The following is a 22,290-nucleotide window of genomic DNA, read 5'->3' on the forward strand; positions in this document are numbered from 1 at the left end:
CAGTGATTCGGATAAGATTTATTCCTGCTCCACCCCTCCATGGCCCACAGCGATGGGGAGTCGGCGTCTACACAAAATCACCATCTTTCTACCGCTGTGGAGACAGATCACCGACCGCCCAGCCCCGTGGACCCCAGCAGGAGCCAGTAAGACGCAGAGGCCTGAGCACACCGGGCAGCATGCGGAAGGGCCTGCAGAGGTGACACAGCCAGTAGCCAGGCAGTGCATGCCACCCTGCGCCTAGGGGCCTGGCTTAGGAGACCCCCCCAAGGCTGGGGGTTCCCTGCTGGCTTTGATCCCAGGCTGCTCAGGGAACAGAGCAGCCCTCCGCCCCCCCCCCCCCGCAGTGAGGAACCCCTGTCCCCCCGCTGCAGTTTGTGTCCCCCCAGCCTGGGCCCACCCAGCCCTGCTTGTTTTTGGACGGCAGGAGCCATGCAGACCCGCAGAGATTCAGGCAGCTGTTTGCCCCTTGTCCTGCCAAGATAAACTCCCTGGGCTGAGGCCGACCAGCTCCTGTGCTTGAGAAGAGGCTGCTGGGAGTGAACCATGGGGCCAGCTGGGCATCCAGGATCCATCCTGAAGGCGGGGCATAGACCCCAGCTCTGGGGTACAGGCTGCAATGGCTGGGATCAGAGACCAGCCCATCCCCGAGCTCCCCCTGCTAAGTGTTGGCTCTGCAGTGAGCAGGGGGCAGGATTCCCTGGGGGCTACCACAGCACAGAGGGTACAGAACTCAGGGCAGCCCAGCCGCAGGCTGGCAGGTCACCGCTCGCCAGATCCCCTGGTGCTGGGGTACAGTGTTTGGCGGGGCCCTGGGCCGGAGGGCTGGGGCAGGGCGGGGGAAGAGATGCCCAGGGTTAATGTGTACTGAGAGCACTGGGCAGGGGCTGGGGTGGCTGCACAGCGAGTGGAACGGCGCTGGAGAAGGGTGCCCAGCGGCTCCATCCAGTCAGCAGCCACTGCTGTGGGAGGGGGGACCCCATGGAGCCTGGTCCTGCACCACAGGGGCCCCCAACTCTGACATTCGGACACTGGCGGCAGCACCAGTGAAGCGCCCCCCCCACCCCAGCGTGTCGTAAACTCTGCTGGAGAAGCATGAGTGCAGCAGCTGCCAGCCCCAGGGAACCAGGCCGCAAGGCAGGGCTGCTACCCCTCTCCCCAAGCAGCAGGGCTGGGCAGGCCTGCTGGTGCCTGGTCCGTACGGTAGCATGACCAGCCCACGGGCCTGCTCCATGCAGCAACGGAGAGCAGAGGCTCCCAGCTGACCAGGGGCACCACGGGCTTCTCCTCTGAAGCATCAGCTACTGGCCAGGAGCCGTGGGACGAGCCGGCCCACTGCTCTGAACCCTCTACAGCAATTCTAACTCCCTAAGGCGGAGGCCAGCTGGTGCCAGCTCCAGCCGGGCAGAGCCCCCCATGGGGCCGCTGTGTCCTGCCCCACTCATGCCCTGCAGCTGTCGGTACAGTCCTGCCCGCTCTGGAAGAGGTGATAGATGCTGACGAGGGGGAACATGGCCAGGGCGCCCACCAGGGAGCCCGCCTGGATGACCGCTCCACACCACACCAGCGCCGTGTGGCCAGCCTCGTGCAGCAGGCTGCCAATCACCACCTTGAGGTAGGAGAAGAGGCCCAGGAACAGGATCCAGGACAGCACCTGTCGGGGAGAGAGAAGGCCTCAGCCACCTCGCCAGCCACAGCGGCCAACCACAGCGACCCAAGGAAACCCATGGGTCTGACGAGCAGGACCAACACAGCCATCCCCGCCTCCTGGGCCAGAAACCCTCAGAGCAAAAGGCCCGGAGGCCGGCTCAGAACCAGGGGTCACTCGCCAGCGGCAGGTGGAAGGGGGGCACTTGCCAGCCCCTGGGGATCCTGGGCATTGTCTGGACCCCTGGACACTTTGCCAGCCCTGTGAGCCTGATATCAGACCAGGGCCAGCTTCAGGCACCCGCGAAGGAAGCAGGTGCATGGGGTGGCCAATGGGAAGGGGTGGCACGTCCCTCAGTCCCTCTCTGAGCTGCCGCCGAAGTGCCGCTGAAAAGAAAGAGAGGGAGCGAGGGGCCCGCCGCCGACGAACGGAGCAGCACCGCTGAGCTGCTGCCGATCGGCTTTATCTTCTTTTCTTTCCTTCGCTTTACTGCTTGGGGTGACACAAAAGCTGGAGCCGGTCCCGGTCCCGTATCAGACACCCAGGGACTGAACCCCGAGGAGCAGCACAGGGCACGAGGGGCAGAACTGGGAGCCATGGGAGGAGACTGGAGGGACGTTTCCCAAGGGCCCTGGGAAGCCCTGTCAGGTAGAGGCTGACTGGTCGGTGCCCCAGAGATCAGCCCCTGGAGCAAAGCCGCAGCCCACCAGCAGGGGACGCTCTGATGGCTCCTTTGCAGCCAGGTGCAGTGGCCCCCAGAGAGACTGGGGCCCGGACTCCACCCTACTCACCACCAGGGCAACTCCAGCCGCATTGCCCAGCAGCGGAGGGCAGGGGCTGAGCACGGCCAGCACCATCAAATAGGCCGCAAAGACACCTCCCAGCACAGAGATGACGCTCAAGCCCACCACTGACCTGCGGGTAGAGAGAAGGCAAACGAGGGTCAGTTGTGGGCCAGGGGGCCAATGGGGCGAGTGGGGGCAGGGGACAGGAGTCCTGCCCTGCTGTCTGAGCAGCACAGCGCATCCGCTCCATACGCGTTAGACTGGGCAGCACTTCCTGGGGGTGCTAAGTGCTGTGCTCTGTGGGGTGCCAGGGAGAGCTCTGAGCAAGACTTGGGGTGATCTGAGAAGGGGACTCCCACGATAAGGCCCCTGTTGATATAGTAACATGCTGGGCGGGGGGGGGGGGCAGTTATTTCGTACACAGTTGGGGCTCAAAGCAGAGCTCTGTAGGGCAGGGATTGATCTCAGTCCGTTCTCATTGCTGTTGTGTCTACACTGGAGCAGGGCAGCAGCACAACTGCAGCGCTTTAGGTGCAGCTGTACCTGACATGGGGTGTGTGTGTGTGTGTGTGTGAGAACACTCGCCAAGCTGGAACAATTCACACCTCCCCACGCTGATGGGTCAGGCTGTATCATCTCCATGGGACCTCCTCCTTCAGCTGAGAACATCTCATTGAGATGAATGGGCCACATCACACCTCTCTAAGCCTGCTCCCTGAAGAGCCTCTTCCCCATAGGCTAGGCCAGATTTAGAGCTGTGAGGACATGTGGGGAGAGGGGGGTTGGAGCAGAGGAGACGTACAGGGAGGGAGGCTCGGAGCACTGGGGGTGTGTGAGGAGGGAGGCTTGGAGCAGAGGAGACGTACAGGGACGGGGGCTCAGAGCAGAGACATACAGGGAGGGGGGCTCAGAGCACTGGGGGCGTGTGGGGAGTGGGGCTCAGAGCAGAGGAGATGTACGGGGAGGGGGACTTGGAGCAGTGGAGGCATGGGGGGAGGGGGGCTCAGAGCAGCAGTAAGAGAGTTTGAGCGGCAGGGAGGTGTTGGACCAATGCAGGGGAAAGTGGGGCTGAAAGGAAGGGACAGAGCTGTGCAATCAGGGCTCTGTCCCCGCCCCCGCAGAGCCAGTCAACATGTAGCGTTTATATGTCCCCAGCTGTGTATCTGAGCACCTCAAACCTTCCCAGTGTTTATCCTCACCGCAGCCAGGGGAGGCGTGAAGTGGGGAACAGAGATGCAGAAAGATTAAGGAACGTGCCCGAGATCACCCATCGTGTCTGTGGCGGAGCAGGGAACTGAACTCAGTTCTCCCAAATCCCAGGGTCTAACCACTGGGCCAGCCTTCCTCTCAGCCCCCCTTTCCATAAATATCCCCTGACTCCCACGGGCCCCTGCCTGATCAATCTGAGGCCGTCTCCTCCCCATCTGGCGGCTGGAGGGCGTGGGGAGCCTGGCGAGATCAGAGGCACTGGGCAAGCTCAGTGTGGGGGACGGGGACATGGTCTCGGTTTTACAAACGTTTAACGTGCACAAGCCCTGGACCTGGCTTGGCTGCTCACTAGGGACATCACTGGGAATGACTCGGATACGTGCTGGGCACCCAACTCCGACCACAGGGCCACCATGCAGCTGTGACCCATGGCTCCCCTTGTTGGCCCCGTCCAGAACCTCCTCCCCCCAGCTGCACCAATGCCCCTCAATCCTGCCCCGCAGCACAGCCCCTCAGGCAGGGGGTGTCAGATGGTGCTGAAGTGCACTCTGGGGCAAGGCTGAAGAGGGGTGTAGGGAGGAGGCTGGGACATGTTGAGGTTCAACCTGGACAAACCTGATGAGGTTCAACAAGGACAAGTGCAGAGTCCTGCACTTAGGACGGAAGAATCCCATTCACTGCTACAGACTAGGGACCGAGTGGCTAGGCAGCAGTTCTGTAGAAAAGGACCTGGGGGTTACAGTGGACGAGAAGCTGGATTTGAGGCAGCAGTGTGCCCTTGTTGCCAAGAACGGATTTTGGGCTGCATTAGTAGGGGCACTGCCAGCAGATCGAGGGATGTGATCATTCCCCTCTATTCAACATTGGTGAGGCTGTGCTGGGTCCAGTTTTGGGCCTCCCACTACAAGAAGGATGTGGAAAAATTCGAACGAGTGCAGCAGAGGGCAAAAAAAAGGGATTGGGGGCTGGAGCACATGACCTATGACGAGAGGCTGAGGGAACTGGGATTGTTTAGTCTGCAGAAGAGTGAGGGGGGATTTGATAGCTGCTTTCAGCTACCTGAAGTGGGGTTCCAAAGAGGATGGAGCTCGGCTGTTCTCAGTGGTGGCAGATGACAGAACAAGGAGCAAGGGTCTCAAGTTGCAGTGGGGGAGGTCTAGGTTGGATATTAGGAGACACTATTTCCCTAGGAGGGTGGTGAAGCACTGGAATGGGTTCCCTAGGGAGGTGGTGGAATCTCCTTCCTTAGAGGTTTTTAAGCTCAGGCTTGACAAAGCCCTGGCTGGGATGATTTAGTTGGGCTTGGTCCTGCTCTGAGCAGGGGGTGGGACTAGCTGAGCTCCTGAGGGCCCTTCCGACCCTGCGATTCTGATTCTGTGCCCTGCCTTACCTGCAGAGCACAAACATGGCGACGAAGCAGGCCACGGGGTTGGCGATGTTGCTGAGCACCACGGAGAGGTGGTAGGCCGTGCTCCCGTAGGGCAGGCAGGAGTAGCTCTGCACCGAGGGCAGCACGCCGTTGGTCAGCGCATTGGAGACGCCCAGCAGCACCAGCAGGTAGATGTTCCGGCCTGTCCAGAAGTAGGCGGGCTGGGCCGGGGAGTGGGCGCCCTTGGCGATCTCCATGGCGCTGTCCGACATGGGGGTGCCGTCCTGCAGTGGGAAGGACTCCTCCGTCTCCACGCTGCCCTTGGAAGAGCTCTCCTGGCAGGCAGGGGAGCTGCTGGCGCGGCGGCGCTGCAGGATCAGCCCCAGGAAGGCGAGCGCCGAGACAGTGAGCATGGCAGACATCAGCCAGAAGTAGGTGTCCGCGGGGAAGTTCTCCTCCAGGTAGTGGGGCTGGGAGCCGTTGCCAGTGGTGGCGTTGCGGCACTCCAGCTTGCCCACCCCTTGCGCCAGTGCCACCACGCAGGGGAAGAGGGCACTCAGGCCCTGGCCCACGAAGAAGGTGCGGATGAACTGCTGGGGGAACTGGTACATGAAGGGCAGGAAGGTGACGTTGGAGGTGCAGCAGACGAAGGCCAGGAGGAAGGTCAGGAGCAGGAAGGCCAGGCTGTGGGGCTCCCCCGCCACCATCGCCGTCCGGTGCCAGAACAGAGCCAGGAAGAGGGCCGCTCCCACACCCAGCACCTGGATGGCATGGATGACCCAGCGCTCCTTCAGCCACCCAGGGGCCAGCTTGTGAGCCAGGGTGACGGCAATGGGGCCCACGTTCCCCAGGGCGATGAGGACTGAGAGGTAGGCAGGGAGATTCCAGCCTGCAGGGGGAGAGACACAGCGCTAGTGACACCTGACGTCCCAAGCCCTTCGCCTGGCAGGGCAGCCAGATCCTCGGTGTGCCAGGCACCCCAGGGCCCAGCCCAGAGTGGTGCTGCCTGCAATTCTGTGCCCTTCTATTGCAGGCGACCAGCACATGCCCCCCTTGCTGGAGAGGGAAGCAGAGGCTGCAGACTTTAGGGCAGCACCCCTAAGGGGCCAGTGCCCGGGTTTCGTGTTGTCCCGGCTCTGGTTGGGGGGGGGGAGACAAAGTCAGTGCTCCCATGGGGGTGCTGCAGCCTTCTGTGGGATTAGCACAGCACAGCGCAGGCCTACCTGGGGAAAAAGGAGCCCATGGGCTGATCTCCCTGCAGAGAGCACGACCAGGGGAGGAAGGGGGGAAGGGCAGATGTGGGTCCTCCTGCAGCTAACGAAACACTGCTACCAGAGCAACTCGAAGAGCTCTGCTGCTGCCCCCCATCCCAACCCATGCTCCCCCCACCCCCCAGCACTGGGCCTATATGGAGACGCTGCACTGTGTGATGGTCCTGGGGGCCAGTGGGGACTGGCCGAGCCCCAGCCAGCCCGGGCTGCAGGCTGCTAGTGGCAGGGGCCAGGCGAGGGCATGCGTGTGGGGGGCTGCGGGGGAATTCCAGAGGAGGAATCCAGCTGCGAGGCAGGGAGGCTCAGGCACACACTCCCTTGGCACAGCCAGGTAACACCGCCAGCCCCTGGCAGTGCTTAGCTGGGAACACCATGTGCCCGTAGCAGGTGCAGAGGCAGCCTTCAGGTGGGCAGCCCTGGCACAAAGGTGAGAGAAAAGTAGGGAACCAGGCCTCCAGCACCCTCAATAGCCCCCCAGGGGAAGCACAGCAGCCTGCCCCCGGCCCCAGGATGCTGCCTGTGCAGAGCGTGGGGCTGGCCTGACAGCCTCCCACCCCAGGGCTCCCTTGCCATGGCCTGAGGAGCACTTGCGGGCGACCTGCGGGGGCTGGCGGCCAGCAAGGCAGGCTCTGTGTGACAGAGGCGAGCCTGGAGCCATGGGGGACCCCCACAGAGGAGCGGAGGCGCCACGGGGAGCAGGGGAAGGGGAGAAGAGGACCCCCAGGAGGGGAGGCTGGGTAGCGTGTGCGCAGGGGACCAAATGTGGGCATGACGGGGGGGGGGGGGGAAGGTGGCTGGCATCTGCATGCAGAGTGGCAGAGAAGGGCAGACAGGAGGGGAGTTGAACCAGGAACAAAAGGAGCCTGGAAATCCCCCAGCTCCTCCTCTGCAAGGAAGAGGGGCGGCGGGAGGCACTGCCAGAATTGCCAAGGTATGCCCCCCACCCCATGGAAGCATTTGGAAACCCCGAGGCTGACTACTCTTAGCCAACCTGGCTACGGCAGAGGTGAGCGGGCCCATCTGTCTGGGGGCTCAGCCAGTTCCTCTGGGACCAAGCAAAGGGCGAAGAGAAGCCTCCCTGCACTCATGGCGTCACTGTGGCAGGGCCATGCATGGGGTGGGTGCAGATCACCGCGGCGCTACGGGCACCCCGGCACAATCCCTCCCGAGCAGGAACAGAGCGTCACCCTTTTGGGGAGTGGGAGGGGGTGGAAGTGGAACAGCCCTAACACTAACTCCCGGCCCTGCCTACTGCTCTTTATCCTGCTAATGAGCCAACCCCAGCATGCCGGAAACATCCAGTCAGCCCACCCCGATGGCCTTCCCCAGCATGCAGCCAGCATGGCACACACTAGCCTCCACCCCCGAGAGATGGGCTGAGGGCTGCTCTCCTCGGGGAAGGCCAGGCAGCACCTGCTGGCTCCCAGCACAGAGAGCGGGATAACCCAACCCAACCCTCCCCCAGGCAGGGCTTCGCTCGGACACCCAGGGACTCCACAGCTCTTCTTCACTAGGCCGGCCAAGCCCCCATCACATCCACCCAGCAGCCCGGGAGCAGAACAAAGCTCCCTTGGGGCCTGCGTTCCCGACTCCTACGGCAACCCTGCACTCAGAGCCCTGGCTGCAATCTGGAGCCCAGAGGGCAGCTGCCCGCGTTCACGCCAGCAGTGTCCTTGCTGCCGCCCACTCCACCAAGAACCCGCCAATGACTCCTCCTTCGCCCTGGGATGTGAAACCCGCTGGAAGCCGGGGAAGCTCGTCCCTTCCTGCCTTTGTTCTCCGTCCGCTCGGCTGGACTGGAACGTGCTGTTTGTTGCCTGGGGCTCTGGGCTGCAGCCTGTGCATCCTTGTGCTCAGCGAGCACAACACGTTCTGCACGCATCCAGGGCAGCACGTCTCTGCGCAGCCGGCACCGGACACCAGCCCCCTCTGAGTCCAGGGCACCGCCGGTGCCAGAGCCAGCAGGGTTCCAGCAGCTCTTCCGGTGCCTTGCTTGGGCAGGGTGGCAGCAGCTGGGTTGGTCACGATCTGCAGGAGCGTGCCCAGCTTTGGCTCCCATTCTGATCCTTCGTGACCTGGGCGGTCAGAGCCACACAGGCTAACGCAGCATTCGGAGGCGGTACACTGCTGGGGAGGGGCTAAGTGAGAACCCCCCACCCCCCACAGGCCTTACACCCCTGGGGAGGGGCTAAGTGAGAACCCCCCACAGGCCTTACACCACTGGGGAGGGGCTAAGTGAGAACCCCCCACCCCCCACAGGCCTTACACCCCTGGGGAGGGGCTAAGTGAGAACCCCTAGGCGCTGAACCCCGGACGAGCAGGTTCGCATGTTTCCCTAGGACAGGGATTGCCTGAGTCCCACCCGCCCCCTTTCATGATCACAGGGATGTTACTGTGTAACTACAGCAATTCCCCATTCAACACTTCCCTCCTCTCCGCTGGCTCCGGGCGCTGTGGCAGCCAGAAGGGAAGATGAATGGCACAGCAGAAGGCAAGATACCTGACCACCCACTGCGGCTGCTCTTACGTGCCAGGTGAAGCCAAGGGCATCATCCTGCCGGGCCCACAGCTCCACTTTATCACCACCCATCAGCGCCTCACCTTCTGGAAGCCACTTCACCACCACGGGGAGCTCCACCCACAAGGAGTTCACGGAGACCCAGGAGCCCATTCCGAACAGGGCCACCAGCACGTGGGTGACCATGGCCTGGCCCATCACGGAGGCAGCCATCCTCTCACCCTGGCAGCAGAGAAGAGAACAAGGTCTGGTTCAGCTAATCCACTGGTGAATAGTGCCAGCTCTGAGGGGATTCCAGATGGGGTCCCTGGCTCCCAGGGCAGGCGTGCTGCAGCAGAGAGGGCTCAGAGCCAGGGAGAATGGGGTGGGAAGGAGAACCTGGCATAGAAGTCAGCAGAGCCCCCTCCCAGGGACGGACAGGCTCAGTACATGCACAGAGCCGGGCTGGCTTCCTACACACTGCCCCATCCGTCCAGCCTGCCTCACGCCTCTCCCAGGGGCTGTCTGTATGACTGGCATGGGAGGTCAATCTCCATGGCCCAGCCCAGCCCCTGTCTGCAAGGGCCTAACAGCAAAGAGCTGGTCATGGTGGCAATCTCAGGTCTGAGCATTTGGCCACTAGGAACAGGGCACGACCAGTGAGTCAAGGTCTGTCTGCGACTTAAGGGGGAAGATTCTGCATCTCCCTCAGTTGATTCCTATGAGGCAGCAAGGGCTGTCTCCACCCCACCCGTGCTCCCTCTCGCTGGGCAGCTGGTAAGCAGAGGGGTGGGGAGAACAGGGGGTTTGTACTTGGGGTTACCTGATAGGCTGGTGGATCCAAAATCGAATCGCTCCCAACAGCCCGAGCTATGCCAGGCGAAGGGCAAGGAGGAGTTCAGAGCTGCCGGAGCAGGGATCTCCACAGCCAGCCATCGCTGAAAGAGACAACATCCTTCACCAGCGCGCCGACTGCTGGGTGTGCTGGGGCTGGAACTGTCCTGCCAGAGCCCAGCACTGAACTCCAGCGGCCAGGGCCTGAGAAGGGGCGGTGCTGTGGGACAATGCATGGAGCGTGCACGTCCGAACCCTCCCGTTCAACCTCTCAGCACGATTGTAAGCCAGTGAGCTGAATGCAACAAGCCAATGGTCAATTTCTATTCGCGCTGTCAGAGCCCAGGGCAGAGCTGCAGGCAGGCTCCAGGGGTGCTGACAGCTGGGCAAGGCCCTCAGGAGCGGGGCAGCCGCAGGGCTGTGGGGCACTGGCAGAGCTGTCTTCATACCCTCTATTCATGCTTTTGACTCAGGCTCCAGAGCAGCTGTGGGACCCACTCCCTGCACTTTTCTGTGCCCTGTGTCAGTTCTGACCAGACCCGCTGTGGGGAAGAGCCCTGGGTTCCCCAGTAGCACATGGACTGACCACCCCACACATGCTAAATCACGCCAGAGCACCAGGATAGGAGGGTGGCAAGTCCTGCTATGGAGCAGGCAGCTGGGGAGGCTGATTGATTAGACCCATTGGACGGCCAGGGTAAGTCTGCGCTTTAAGCAGATCTCAGCAGTGGGGAGACCCCCCATACAACACTAAGAATGGCCCGGCCCATCCCCCATGGCCCAGCGGGGGGCTAGAGCCCATGTGCTCACCCCTGGGCAGGTGGGGAACCTCAGACAGCTCTGCAGTGACTCCTCCGGCTGACCAGGAATAAGGCTGATGGGTTCCCTGTCCAACCCTCACTGGCTAATAGGAGAGGGCACCCAGTGTAGGCCTGGCATAGAGAGACTGGCCCCAGTTGGCGCTGAGCGGCGTTCTGCCCGTGCTCGCAGTTACAGGGCCCTGAAGAGGGGGGACAGGCCGCTGCAGTTGAGGTGAGAGGAGATGGAGGCAGGCAGAGGACTCCAGCTCAGGGGAAGTGACCCCAGCAGCCCCCCCGGGGCGGAAATGGACAGCGGGGGCGGGGGAGAGGGACGTGGAGAATCAGAGGATGCCAGAGCTCTGGGCAATGAGAGACAGAGGCGGAGATGAGCTGTGTGCAGGGAGGCTCCCCAGCAAGGCAGAGCGGACCGGAGGTGTAGCTATGGGCGTGTGACCAGCGCAAGACTAGGAGCTAAGGCTGAGAGATCCAGTGCCCAGGACTGGGACACGGGAGCAGGAGGCAGTGAGAAGATAAAGGAACCTGCTGAGCCTTGTTCTTCCCAAGCCCCTGGAGAAAGGGTCTCTGCAGCCTCCAGCCATATCACCTGGTGTGTTACAACTACAGCGTTAGCTCCCCAAGCTGGGAGAGGCTGGGGAGGTAAAGAGACCACTGCAAACCCCGTCCATTGACCAATGAGCAGAACACAAGGGCCATCAAGTACGAAAGGGACACAGCGCAGCAGGGTCCCAGCGGGGCACAGAGCCACTGGAGCTTGGCCTGGTTTCCTACATAACAGTATAGCCCACTGGATGCCCCACACCCTCGTAGTGACCTTACCCGCCCCCCAACTGCCTCCCTGCTGCCACCCGTCCCAGATCTAGCTCCCTAGCCACCCTCCTTCCCACTGACTCTAACCTGTCATCACCCTGCTCCATACCCACATCAGCTCAGCGTCAGGCTGGGATGGAAAACACCCTGTATTCACACCCTAGACACCTTGTAATCCTCTGTGGGCAAAACAGGCCTTGTCAGGTAGCATCTGAAAACCGATAACTCGGTGGTCAGTAACATCCCGGCAGAACGTGGGTAGCAACATTACATGTAAAGTTACAAATCCCGTCACAATGACATAGGTGGCACATGTTCAAAACCACGCAGGCCCAACTGGGCAAGTCCTAAACAACAGGACATGTGTTCATGTCCAATTTATATCTGAGTTGTGACCAGGATCCTCAGAGAGCGAGATGGGGGAAAGTAGGAGACAAGGAAAATCTGCATATCAGCAAACAAAGATGAGAAGAAACAGCGTGCAGCCTCTTTCACCACCAGGCACCATGTGGCCTTCTTCACCGGTCGAATGAACTTTAACTGGGGGTAACTCTCAGGGAAATGCAGTTCAAGGATGATTGAATTGAAAAAGTGAGGGGCAAAGCTACACCCAGTTCTCTCTCCCTGTCCATCTCTCTGTTCCACCAAAGACAATAGACAGCAAAAGGAACAGTCTGTGGACTTTGGAAGCAGACCCTGGCCTCCAAGTCTGGTCAGCAATTGACTGAAAACATACAGGATGGGACTTCACCGGGACCCACGTCTAGTTTGTAAGCGTTTCATCTTTCTCTCGGTTGTAAGAATTTCCGACTCTAATGCCTTATGCTGGTATTCACTCAAAATCTCCCTCTTTGTAAATAAACAAACTTGTTTCATTCTTTAATTAAAACGAATCCAGCGTTGTGAATTGGCTGGGTAACTTCATTTACGGGAGCAGACTGTTGTATTTTGAGGAGGGGGCTGGACAGTGCAGAACAAGCTTTGTATGTGCGTTTGGGGGGGTTAATCCAGGACTGCGGGTGTGCTGGGATCACCATGCAGCTTGTAACCAAGGTTCCTGGCAGCCAGAGTGTGGCTGATGTTTGCTGACAGGCTGCCGGGGTCAGAGCTGCTGGCCCAGGGCTGCGGCTACACACATACACACATACTCAGGGTCTGACCTGCGTGCTGGCAGGCTGTTTGTGAGGAGCCCAGGTTGGGAGCTACAGCAGCAAAGCACTGGGAGGCATCCCAGGTTACAGGGCAAGTGGTGACACAGCCCCTCACTGCTCCAGATTGCAACCTGGAATGTCCTACAGGCTCCTCATCCTCACAGCCAGCCTGATGCTGCTTCCTCTAACCCCACCAGGGTGTTAATCTCAGGGGGCCATAGGACAAGGCAAGTCACTGAAGTGTTACTGGAGCAAGAGTCCCGTTTGCACCCTTGGGAGGACCTGCTGGCAGTCGCCCTGTGGCGGCCGGCACAGAGCGGGCATTTCAGAAGTCAGGATGGTGGATCCCTTTGGAATCCGGCGATTAAAAAGAGCCTCCTGCACTGATACAGAATGGGAGTGGGGAGCAACTGGCTGTTCCTAGAAGAGTGGGTAAGTCAAAAATGCAGAGCTGCCCCAGAAATCAACACAGCCCAGCACGTCTCAGGGATTCAGGTTCTGCCAACCTCCCTGCTCTCTGCCTCGTCAAAAGCTCTTCAGGGCACGGAACATGCTGAGCGCCAGGTGCTGGAATAAGAGCATCTAGCCCCTCGACAAACCTCGCCCTGCTCCTTCCCCGGAGGCAGCATGTGCTGTGCCCATTGTGCAACGGGGCTTGGAGGAAGTTGTGCAATGGGAGTTTCTGAGCAGGCAGAGATCCATCCACTCCCAGTTTAACATGACAGCTGCCAAAATCAGCCCTGGTTGCAGAGCTATCAGCAGCTTTCAGATCCAGCCCTGGCACTGATCTCCCCGCCCTCCTGCCGCAGGAAGCTGTGAGTCTGCTCCACAGACCAGGACTTCCTTTAACCTGAGCTAAATGGACCTGCCACTAGTGTCCCTGTGTAACTCCAGGGGCTCAGATTATGGGAGAAAGAAGAAGGCTGAATGGACCAGTTCTTGTTCATCCTGGTGCTAAATTACCCCTTCGTACCTTTGGCCATCCTCAGTCTTCTCTGCAGCCTCCGGAGATGCTTCCTTACGGTTGGGAGGCAGCCAGACAGCTCGTAAGATGAGACTCCAGCACCACTCAAGGTCCCCAACACCTCCTGAATTCCCTCCCAGCAAGTCCTGGAAATACAGAGCCCAGCAGCGTGAGACACCATCTCTGGCAGCACAAGTGGCCCTTCCCATGGCCACACTCACACCCACCTGGAGCTGAGCCTCTCACACACCCTAGGATCCTTGGTGAATTTCATGAACCCGCAGTCACTCCCTCCTCTAAATCATTCACCCGGCCACAGGACAGCCCAGGGCCCAGCACCCAAACAAGTCACCCACTATTAACCTCTATCCAACCAGGCCAGCTGCTGCTCACCACAGCTCCCTTTCACCCCAGCGGCCAACACACCACAAGGCTCCCCTCCTACCAGGGATTACTCATTTCCCTGACAGCTTTTTATGGAGACGCCTTATCAAAAGTGTTGTGAAATCCCCACCCAGCACCTAATGGCCCCTCTTATCTGCTAATTTATTGGCTTCTTCTGAGAAGCCCAGCCAGCCAGAGATGCCTGATTGAGGACTGAGCTGGCTGGATCCGGACCAGTGACCCCCACTCCTGACCACACTCCTTATGGCCAGTATCAGAGGGGTAGTCGTGTTAGTCTGGATCTGTAAAAGCAGCGAAGAATCCTGTGGCACCTTATAGACTAACAGACGTTTTGGAGCATGAGCTTTTGTGCGTGAATACCCACTTCCTCAGATGCATGTAGTGGAAATTTCCATGCATCTGACGAAGTGGGTATTCACCCACGAAAGCTCATGCTCCAAAACGTCTGTTAGTCTATAAGGTGCCACAGGACTCTTTGCTGCTTATGGCCAGTGGATCTCAACCGGGGTAGGTGCACCCCAGGGGCACTGAGAAGTCTTGGGCAGGTCCATCGACTCAGCTAGATATTTGCCTAGTTTTACAACAGGCTCCAGAAAAAGCACTAGGGAAGTCAGGACGAACTCAGACCTCACACCAGGACCTGTGTACAGGGACAGGCAGGTGCGAGAGTTGCTGTCTTTGAGAGGGATACAAAAGCTGAAATGAGACCAGAAGCTGTTGCTCGGCACTGGCCCGGCGGTGACCCTGCCGGGGCTGGGTCTGATTTTGGAGGCCAGCAGTTCTGCAGTGAGGTGAAACCTGGGGGCAGGGCAGACAAATCCGACTCCTGCAAGGGGGGCAGGAGCCTGGAAAGGTCCAGCGCCGCCGGTCCATACAAGGGCCTAAGAGCTTCGCAGCAGCTGCCCCTGGCCACGCCTGGCCGGGCTCTGGCTACGCCAGACTGGGGGCCCTGGGGGCCTTCCCAGCCCGGGCTCCGGGCTCTGCCCCTGCCGGGGAGATCCCCGGGCTGCCTAGGCCTGGAGAGCGGCTCCCCCGGCCGAGCCTCGGCACAGCTCCGGGCCGCGAACACTGCGGGGCTCCGGCCCCGGCCCCACTTCCCCCCTCCGTTCCCCTCCCCAGCCCCCACTTCCCCCCGGACCCCCCCTCCCCCACCGGTTCCCCTCCCCAGCCCCAGCCCCCACTTCCCCCCGGACCTCCCCCTCCCCCACCGGTTCCCCTCCCCCCGCCCCGGCCCCCACTTGCCCCCGGCCCCCCCCTCCCCCACCGGTTCCCCTCCCCCCCGCCCCGGACCCCACTTGCCCCCGGCCCCCCCCTCCCCCACCGGTTCCCCTCCCCCCGCCCCAGCCCTCACTTCCCCCCGGACCTCCCCCTCCCGCACCGGTTCCCCTCCCCCCGCCCCAGCCCCCACTTCCCCCCGGACCCCCCTCCCCCACCGGTTCCCCTGCCCCCCGCCCCAGCCCCCACTTCCCCCCGGACCCCCCCTCCCCCACCGGTTCCCCGCCCCAGCCCCCACTTCCCCCCGGACCGCCCCTCCCCCACCGGTTCCCCTCCCCCCGCCCCCCGCGCTCTCACTCGCACGCGGCTCCAGGCTCCTTCCCGGTTCCGCGAGCGGGGTGGCCCCGCCCCGGAAGTGACGGATACGGGAAGGCGCCGCAACATCCGCTCTCGCGGGCCCCTGAGTGAGGAGCCGGCGGCGCACGCGGCTGTCCCGGTCAGTGGCGCGCGGCCCCACCCCCCGCCTCTTCCCACAGTCCTCAGCGCGGGACCCCACAGCCCCTTGCCCCGCCCGAGTCCCGTCCCCCAACCCCTCCCCCTTCTCGCCCCGTCCCCCGCCCCTCCCCCTTCTCGCCCCCTCCCCCGTCCCGAGTCCCGTCCCCCGCCCCTCCCCCTTCTCGCCCCCGTCCCGAGTCCCGTCCCCCGCCCCTCCCCCTTCTCGCCCCCTCCCCCGCCCCGAGTCCCGTCCCCCCGCCCCTCCCCCATTCAGTCCCCCTTGGAGCTTGCCAGGTCCGGGCTCCCAGGTTGCAGATTCAGCCGCGTCTCTGCCGTAGCATCAACTTTCCTCCTGGGCCGGCCCCAGCAGGAGGCTCCCCGCCCCGCAGCGCTGGCCTGAAGCAGTGCCATTCTCTGGCGAGAGGAGGGCAGGGAGAGCGCCACCAGGAAACTCACCCACCACATGGACAGAAGCACAGATGTGCCCCCAGTGCTACCCCGGTTCCTGGAGTGTCACCCAGCTCCTGCAGCGTGCCCAGCCCCGAGTGACCCAGCACGTCCACTCCCATGGCAGATCAGAAATGGGGCGCAGGGCTGGGGGGAACCCCCAGATGAGAAGCCCTGAAGATAGGCAGATGTCTCCAGGGGCGCTGACAGGAGTTCATTGGGTGCTGTGTGGAAGAAGCGGGAAGCTAGGGCCTTGTATGTAAAGGAGGGCAGCAGGGAGATGGCTGATGGGAACAGTAATACTTTATTTCCCCTGTCAATCTCTCCATGCTCTGGGTAGGTTGCCCCCTTTGTGTTGGGTTAGTCTTTCTAGAAGATACGCTCTAGTTCAGGCTGGATCCAGACTCTCTCGGGAGGGTTCTCTGGCCTGTGCAATGCAGGAGTTCAGACTTGATGGTCAGAACGGTCCCTTCTGGCCATAAAATCCATTAATCATCATTCCCAATTTACAGCTGGGGAAACTGAGTTGCAGAGAGGTGATGTGTGTTACCTGGGGTCGAACATCGCCATCAGAGCCGGGAACAGAACACAGATCCCGTCACTTCAAGCGCCACACCCTGTCCACTGGTGACCACGCGGAGGCTGGAACCAGTGAGTGAGATCCAGCTTTTGTCCTTGGCCTGTGTTGGTTTTCACCTAGCTGCCAGGCTGCTTCGGTAGGAACATGTGGAAAGACCCAAATGCTCCTAGCAGGGATTGTCACCTGTCTTTTTTGCCGGAAGTGTGCTGCCAGATTGTCTTTGTCGATTAACCCGGCCTATAGGGGCTACTATGGAAGAGCCCAGGAGAGCAGAGAACTTGAGAGAGGCTGGGGCCTCTTCCAAACCATCCGGCACAGGGCAGAATGCTTCCAAGAAACAGAGCACCAAGGCAACTGGGAAACCGGGACCAGGGGATGCCAGCAAGGCCTCTAAAAGGAAGGCGGCTTTCAAGGCCCCCAGGAGAGTGTCCCCGGACTACTTTGTTCATGAGACAGACAATGACATGCTGCTGATCATTGCCAACATCGGTGACGGGCAAGACCACCCTCCCAGGAAAGTGGCAAAGAGAAAGCACCAAGCTCCAGCAAAGAAGCAGCCGCTGCAGTGCGTCCAAAGGACTGGCATGGCAGGAGGGAGAAAGAGAGAGAAAGGAGGGGCTCCTGCTGCCAAGGAGCCTGTGTCTAGGGGCCGGGCTGAGGAAAGCGGGGAAGCTGCTGGGGCCTCTTGGGGAGAGCGCCTCCCAGTAGAAATCCTGGTGCGGATCTTCCAGTCTTTGGTGGCATCTGAGGGGGCCGTGCCCTTGCTCTGCAGGTGTGTGGAGGTCCTGGGAAGTGGGTTAGCGGGGACCAGGCAGTCAGCATGGCACAGTCACTCAGTGCTTACGGGAACAAGCTCGCTGGCTTCCTTCTCTATTTGGGCTAATAGTCCATCCTTGCTTCTTGCTTTGCTGGGGTCGGAGGGAATGGGGGGCCGGGGTGATGAGAGGAAGGGTGGGCCAGTGTTTAGGGCACTAGCTTGGGACTTTGGTTCCATTTAGATGGTCACCATGGTCCCTTCCGGCCTTGGAAGCTATGAATTCCTCTCTCACAGACTTTCTGGGTGACCTCATGTCACGGGCTCACAGATCGTGCTCACTCGTGGCCCTGTGCAGTCCATGGGGGGTGCCCCTTTCAGTCCGACAGCTCTTCTCGAGGGTCCATTCTCTCTTGGAGTTAGGCCCCTCCACCTCCTGGAGCCGCATCTGTCTGAGTCTTAGCACATCTGTCTCTCGCTGTGGGTCCCTTCAGGGAGTCCCCTCGCTCTGGACCCCCCCCCCCCGGGTCTCCTCACCCCCGAAGGGGTTGATGCAACCCTGTTCTCTAGCCCGGAGTGACTCTCAGCCAGCGTAAAACAGGTGCGTTTATTGAGAGTTGAACCTGTAGATTGCCACGTACTTTTAGGGATGAAAGAAAAATGCAGACCTGTTAATTACCAGGCTGCACGTGGCAATAGACTGTATAGGTAAGGAATGCAAGGAGGGTATGGGTCACGATGCAAACTGCAGGCATGCACACAACTAAAATTAATTAATTTAAAGTTTTATTGGGGATAGTTACAAGGGGTAGAGGAGCAGCGTATGATTAGCTAATAAGGTTAATGGAACTTAAAACATACAATGGCCAAAGTATTTACTATCAAACAATATTTATAAACACAGATGCAGCATTTAGTAATAACCAATACTTAACGAATACAAACCAACTCATAACAACCGGCAAACGTAGAAACTCTGCTTAAAACACATGAGCTGAGAGAGGCTTTGAGGCGATCAGGCTCGGTTACGGGTGTGCACAAGGTACACAGGATTCGTTTTTCTTTCTCCTCTTCTGCCTGCACATGGCAGACCAGCCTAAAGTACCCACTATGACATCATAGAAGTGTCATAGGGGACAGGGCCCAAAAACTGTGTGTGTTCATTTCTGATTGGTACAAGCAAAGTTTACACCAAGTAGGGGAGCAGGTGCCTAAAAGTCTGGCTTCGCCCCCAAAAGGTGAGGAAATGCATATAGTTCAGAATGCCTTTAACACTGACTGACAAAGGAAGAGGCCAGGGCAATACCGGTATGGGCAAGTTTTTAGGATGCAGACAGGAACTTATCTTAACATGCCCCCGTGTCCTGGCTGAAATCGTTTGGCCGAAAACCTAAACTTCCGAGTCCGACTCCTCATTCCCACCTACGAGGGGATGCACTTCGGGGGTGGAAGCGATGTAGGCCGAGGCAACAAACTTGTGAATGCAGGCTTTAATGAAGGCACATCCAAGACAGAGAAGAGCGAGCCCAACCAGAAGGGACACAAACAGGGATTGGAAATAGGATTTGTAGGGCGCAAGGCCAAACCAATCAAGCCATGACCAAAACTGGAAGGACTCTCGTGACTCTTTGACAGTAGAGCTCAACGTTTGCAGGTCTTTAACAATTGAGGACAAATTAGGAGAAATAGAAGGCAAAGAAACGCAACATTTATCAGCAAACTCGGGATATACTTCAGCAAATTTAATACAAAATGAGGAAGATTGTAACAAATATTGAATCATTAATCTATTTTGAATACTATACTGAACAAGGGAATTTAACTGCTGATTAACTAAGGAGAGGCCTTTGGCCGTAGTATTAGCAAGCATTTCAATAGCAAGGGATTGAAACAGCACTTGATCACGTAACATCATATAACTGACAGGGTTAAACCTAACAACAGAGGAGGCGAGGGAGGAAGCTGCTGTTTGCAAATGAGTCCAAAACGAGCGGGTACTACGATGGTGTCGGTGGCTAGATGGCAAGGTATAAATACCTCCCCCCTGTAGATACAGGGTGCCAATGGTGCATATACCCCAGGGGTTGGGAGGAAGCACAGCAAATGCGACATTACCGCAAATCCAAAAATGACCGGGTCTTAAGGAAGAAATTGTGGTATGGCTCCACCTATTATTGTTCACGGAGGAAAAGCTGGATGCACGATTGATACATGCAGCCTCAGCATGATGCATATGCTGGGCATGGAACAGATACGTATGTGTTATGGAGGTATAGAAGGTTCCAAAAAGAACGTTATAATTAAGACGATAAGAACAATTAAGGGGAGGGGGGTAGGTATAAGTAAGAGTGGGTTTAGTTAGGGAGGTATTAGCATAAGAGAAACTCCACATAGAACAATTAGAATAAGTACCCACCCAAGTAGGGGCTGGAGTTAAACTATTACCAACAAAAACCCAACAATGAGATGCTGGAACTCTAATACTTTCAATTAAAGGAAAGCTATGATCACTTCGACCTGAAGCATTAAGAACTGGAAACACATAAGAATTAAATTGTGAAGAACAATTATTCCAAACACTAGAAGCAGCCCACTGCACATAGGGGGAAGAACAATTTACATTAGACAAATTAAATGAAGAAAAATTATAAACTATTGGTACAAATTGAAAGGGTAATGGATATTTAGGTGAGAACTGAGTAGAGCAAACAAGACAATCTTCTGGATTTAGTGCTGACAGGGACTGGTTTCTGCTGACCTGCACCCAGTAGGCGGCGAGCCATGTTTGTAGTCCACCTTCTCCTAAGGGTTCCGTGGGCAAAGATGTTGTGAGGAAGGGCAGTATAACCTGTAAAACAGAATAATAGGAGCCCTGCTCAGGGGCATTAGTTTGTTTATTAAGAACTACATTTGCTGAGCCAGTTATGATGAACTAGCTTGTTACCAGGGGTATCTGTAGCCACTAAGTAGGTGTTAGGGTACTTGCCGGCCTGGAGAATGATGGTTTTTATAGGTTTTCGATGGCCAGAGGCTTGGGGTTCTGTAAGCCAAACCAGTTGGCCGGTGTTAAACATGGGGGACCAAGGCGGCTTAGGTGTAGGTGAAATGTGAGGCCAGCGAGAGTAACTCTTGTTGAGTGCGATAAGTACCTGGGGTAAAAGTGAGCTCCAGTTTTTAAAATCAGGGTTGGGGTTTGCTGTTCGCAACATAGTTTTAAGGACTGCGATTTTTCTCTCTACCACACCATTGCTTTGAGGATGATATTTAGTACGGATGTGAAGGGAAGCCCCCCATCCGAAAATGAGCTGTTCAATGCTTTTGCTGGTAAAGGGTGGTCCACCATCTGCTTGGACTTCAGTGGGAGTGCCCCAGGCAGCTGCTGTTTGCTTAAGAGCCACAGCGACAGAAGCAGCATTGGTTTTATTAAGAGGAACACAAAAGGTTTGTTGAGACCCCAGATCGACAGTAACTAAGACTTTTGGAAAACGATGAGCACCTGGCAAGGGTCCTATTAAGTCAATTTGCCGCATACTACCTGGGGCAAAGTGTTCTGCAGCGTATGCAGAGCACTCATATCGGGGACGATTCATAGTTTTTACCTGCACACACTGCAAGCAGGACTGAACAATGAGCTCACACTGACTGCGGCTAACGTCAGGCTTTTGGTTAGAAAAGCTAGATAACAGGCCGTACAATTTTGTGAGTGGTAAGTGTCCCCATTCTTCATGGAGCTAGCGCAACAGTGGGTCTGCCTGTACGGCGGGATTTGCCATATGAACTTGGGAGAGCTCTCTCATTCTTTGATCAAGACTGGAATGCAGGGGGTTAGAGTCTGGTCGATGGGAGGGACAGTGCGTAACGAACCAAGGGTGAGAGAATTTACGAATTAGGGCAAAAATTTGTCCCCACAATTTAACAAAAGCTGAGGGAGAGGCTTGCTCAATTAAAATGTCTAAACAAAATTGATAATCGATACCTAAAACAACTTGCTTGTTGGCAGAGTGGGCATTAGCAACATGTTGGGCAGCTAAAAGAACGCCCTGCACCTCGCATTCTTGTGCGGAGCAGGAGAGGGGCAATAACTGCACATTAAAGTGATTACATGTGGAACAAAGAACTCCTGCCCTAGGGGATGGTGAGGTGCCCCCGTCAGACACAACCCAGGGATCATATTTTACTTCAATGCATAATGGTTGGTGAAGGGGGGGGGCCTAAGATGTTATCGCTGGGAGTTAGGGTCCATGCCTGCCAAGCTACCTCGACCTGGAAACATAGAAGCTGCCAGGTGTGAGTGGTGCCATGAAACTCGGGTGGAGGGGTACTTGTAAGCCACGGGATTAAATGAACACGTGGTCCAGACAGGGTACCTGGGATAGGGAGTTGGGACCAGTGACGCACACTGGACGCAGCCAGTAGCATTTTTCCCACTAGACCATAGTTGTACTGGGGTCCAGACAGGCAATGGGCCCAATTGTAAATAGCATTACCATGTTGCAGTACAGTGAACCCTACACGTTGTTTTGTAATAAACAAATTAATGTTGAGGGGTTCTTGGGAATTAAAACGGGCGAGGTGGGGGTTAGAGGCGAACCAGCCAGCTAGTTTCTCTAAGCTTTGTTGTGCTGATGCGTTCCATACTTCTCGGGAGCGTTTAGAAGAGAGAGAGCTTTGTAGGATTTCTAGGTTAAAAATTAGCTGTGCCGGGATATATTGGCGGTGATAATTAAGGAGACCTAATGGCTGCTGAAGCTGTCGTTTATTTTGTGGAGGGGCTTCTGTCCAAGGGTCTAATACACTGGCTGGGGCTTGGGTGTGAGTGGTGGGAGTGAAATGGAGTCCCAAGAATGAGAATTGCTGGCTGGCCTGCAGGTGGCTCTTTGTTTTGTTAATTTGCCACCCATCTGCTTCTAATGCATCAATTATCATTTGGGTGGTACTTTGAACTGCTTATGGATTGGGCCCACAAATGACAATGTCATCTACATAGGTTAGCACGTACACATCCTGTAGGGGTTTACCTTTTGTAATGTAATATTGA

General features: G+C 58.0%; 2 protein-coding genes across 7 annotated transcripts in view; one reads left to right on the forward strand and one right to left on the reverse strand.

Moving 5' to 3' along the window:
• Nucleotides 1-15,414, reverse strand: SLC52A2 (solute carrier family 52 member 2). Of its 6 annotated transcripts, none has more exons than XM_030554017.1 (7): nt 15,334-15,414; nt 13,366-13,502; nt 9,603-9,717; nt 8,884-9,022; nt 5,033-5,900; nt 2,440-2,563; nt 1-1,654 (listed from the first exon to the last, which is right to left on the reverse strand). In XM_030554017.1, exons 4-7 carry the CDS (start codon nt 9,011-9,013, stop codon nt 1,442-1,444), a joined length of 1,335 nt encoding a protein of 444 aa, XP_030409877.1. In that variant the 5' UTR covers nt 9,014-9,022; nt 9,603-9,717; nt 13,366-13,502; nt 15,334-15,414; the 3' UTR covers nt 1-1,441. The 6 variants fall into 6 exon arrangements, with proteins under 6 accessions (XP_030409877.1, XP_030409883.1, XP_030409881.1 ...); XM_030554023.1 differs by lacking the exon at nt 15,334-15,414 and adding an exon at nt 14,560-14,787; XM_030554021.1 differs by lacking the exon at nt 15,334-15,414 and adding an exon at nt 14,470-14,537.
• Nucleotides 15,397-22,290, forward strand: part of LOC115647205 (F-box/LRR-repeat protein 6-like) — a 23,838-nt gene continuing 16,944 nt past the window's right edge. Inside the window, exons 1-2 of the mRNA XM_030554016.1 lie at nt 15,397-15,472; nt 16,431-17,270. Coding sequence (XP_030409876.1) covers nt 16,750-17,270 — 521 coding nt within the window. The 5' untranslated portion in view covers nt 15,397-15,472; nt 16,431-16,749. The remainder of the gene's footprint in view (nt 15,473-16,430; nt 17,271-22,290) is intronic.

The sequence above is a fragment of the Gopherus evgoodei genome, chromosome 2 (assembly GCF_007399415.2).
Source record: "Gopherus evgoodei ecotype Sinaloan lineage chromosome 2, rGopEvg1_v1.p, whole genome shotgun sequence".
Classification (NCBI taxonomy): Eukaryota; Metazoa; Chordata; order Testudines; family Testudinidae; genus Gopherus; species Gopherus evgoodei.

What these genes read in the sequence shown, in the direction of transcription:
- SLC52A2 (XM_030554017.1), bottom strand. Translation starts at nt 9,013, where the DNA reads ATGGCTGCCTCCGTGATGGGCCAGGCCATGGTCACCCACGTGCTGGTG. An exon ending in GGTGAAGTGGCTTCCAGAAG is followed by an intron (nt 5,901 to 8,883) that starts GTGAGGCGCTGA and finishes CTCCCCCTGCAG; the next exon opens with GCTGGAATCTCCCTGCCTAC. An exon ending in CGGCTGGAGTTGCCCTGGTG is followed by an intron (nt 1,655 to 2,439) that starts GTGAGTAGGGTG and finishes TCTCCCCGACAG; the next exon opens with GTGCTGTCCTGGATCCTGTT.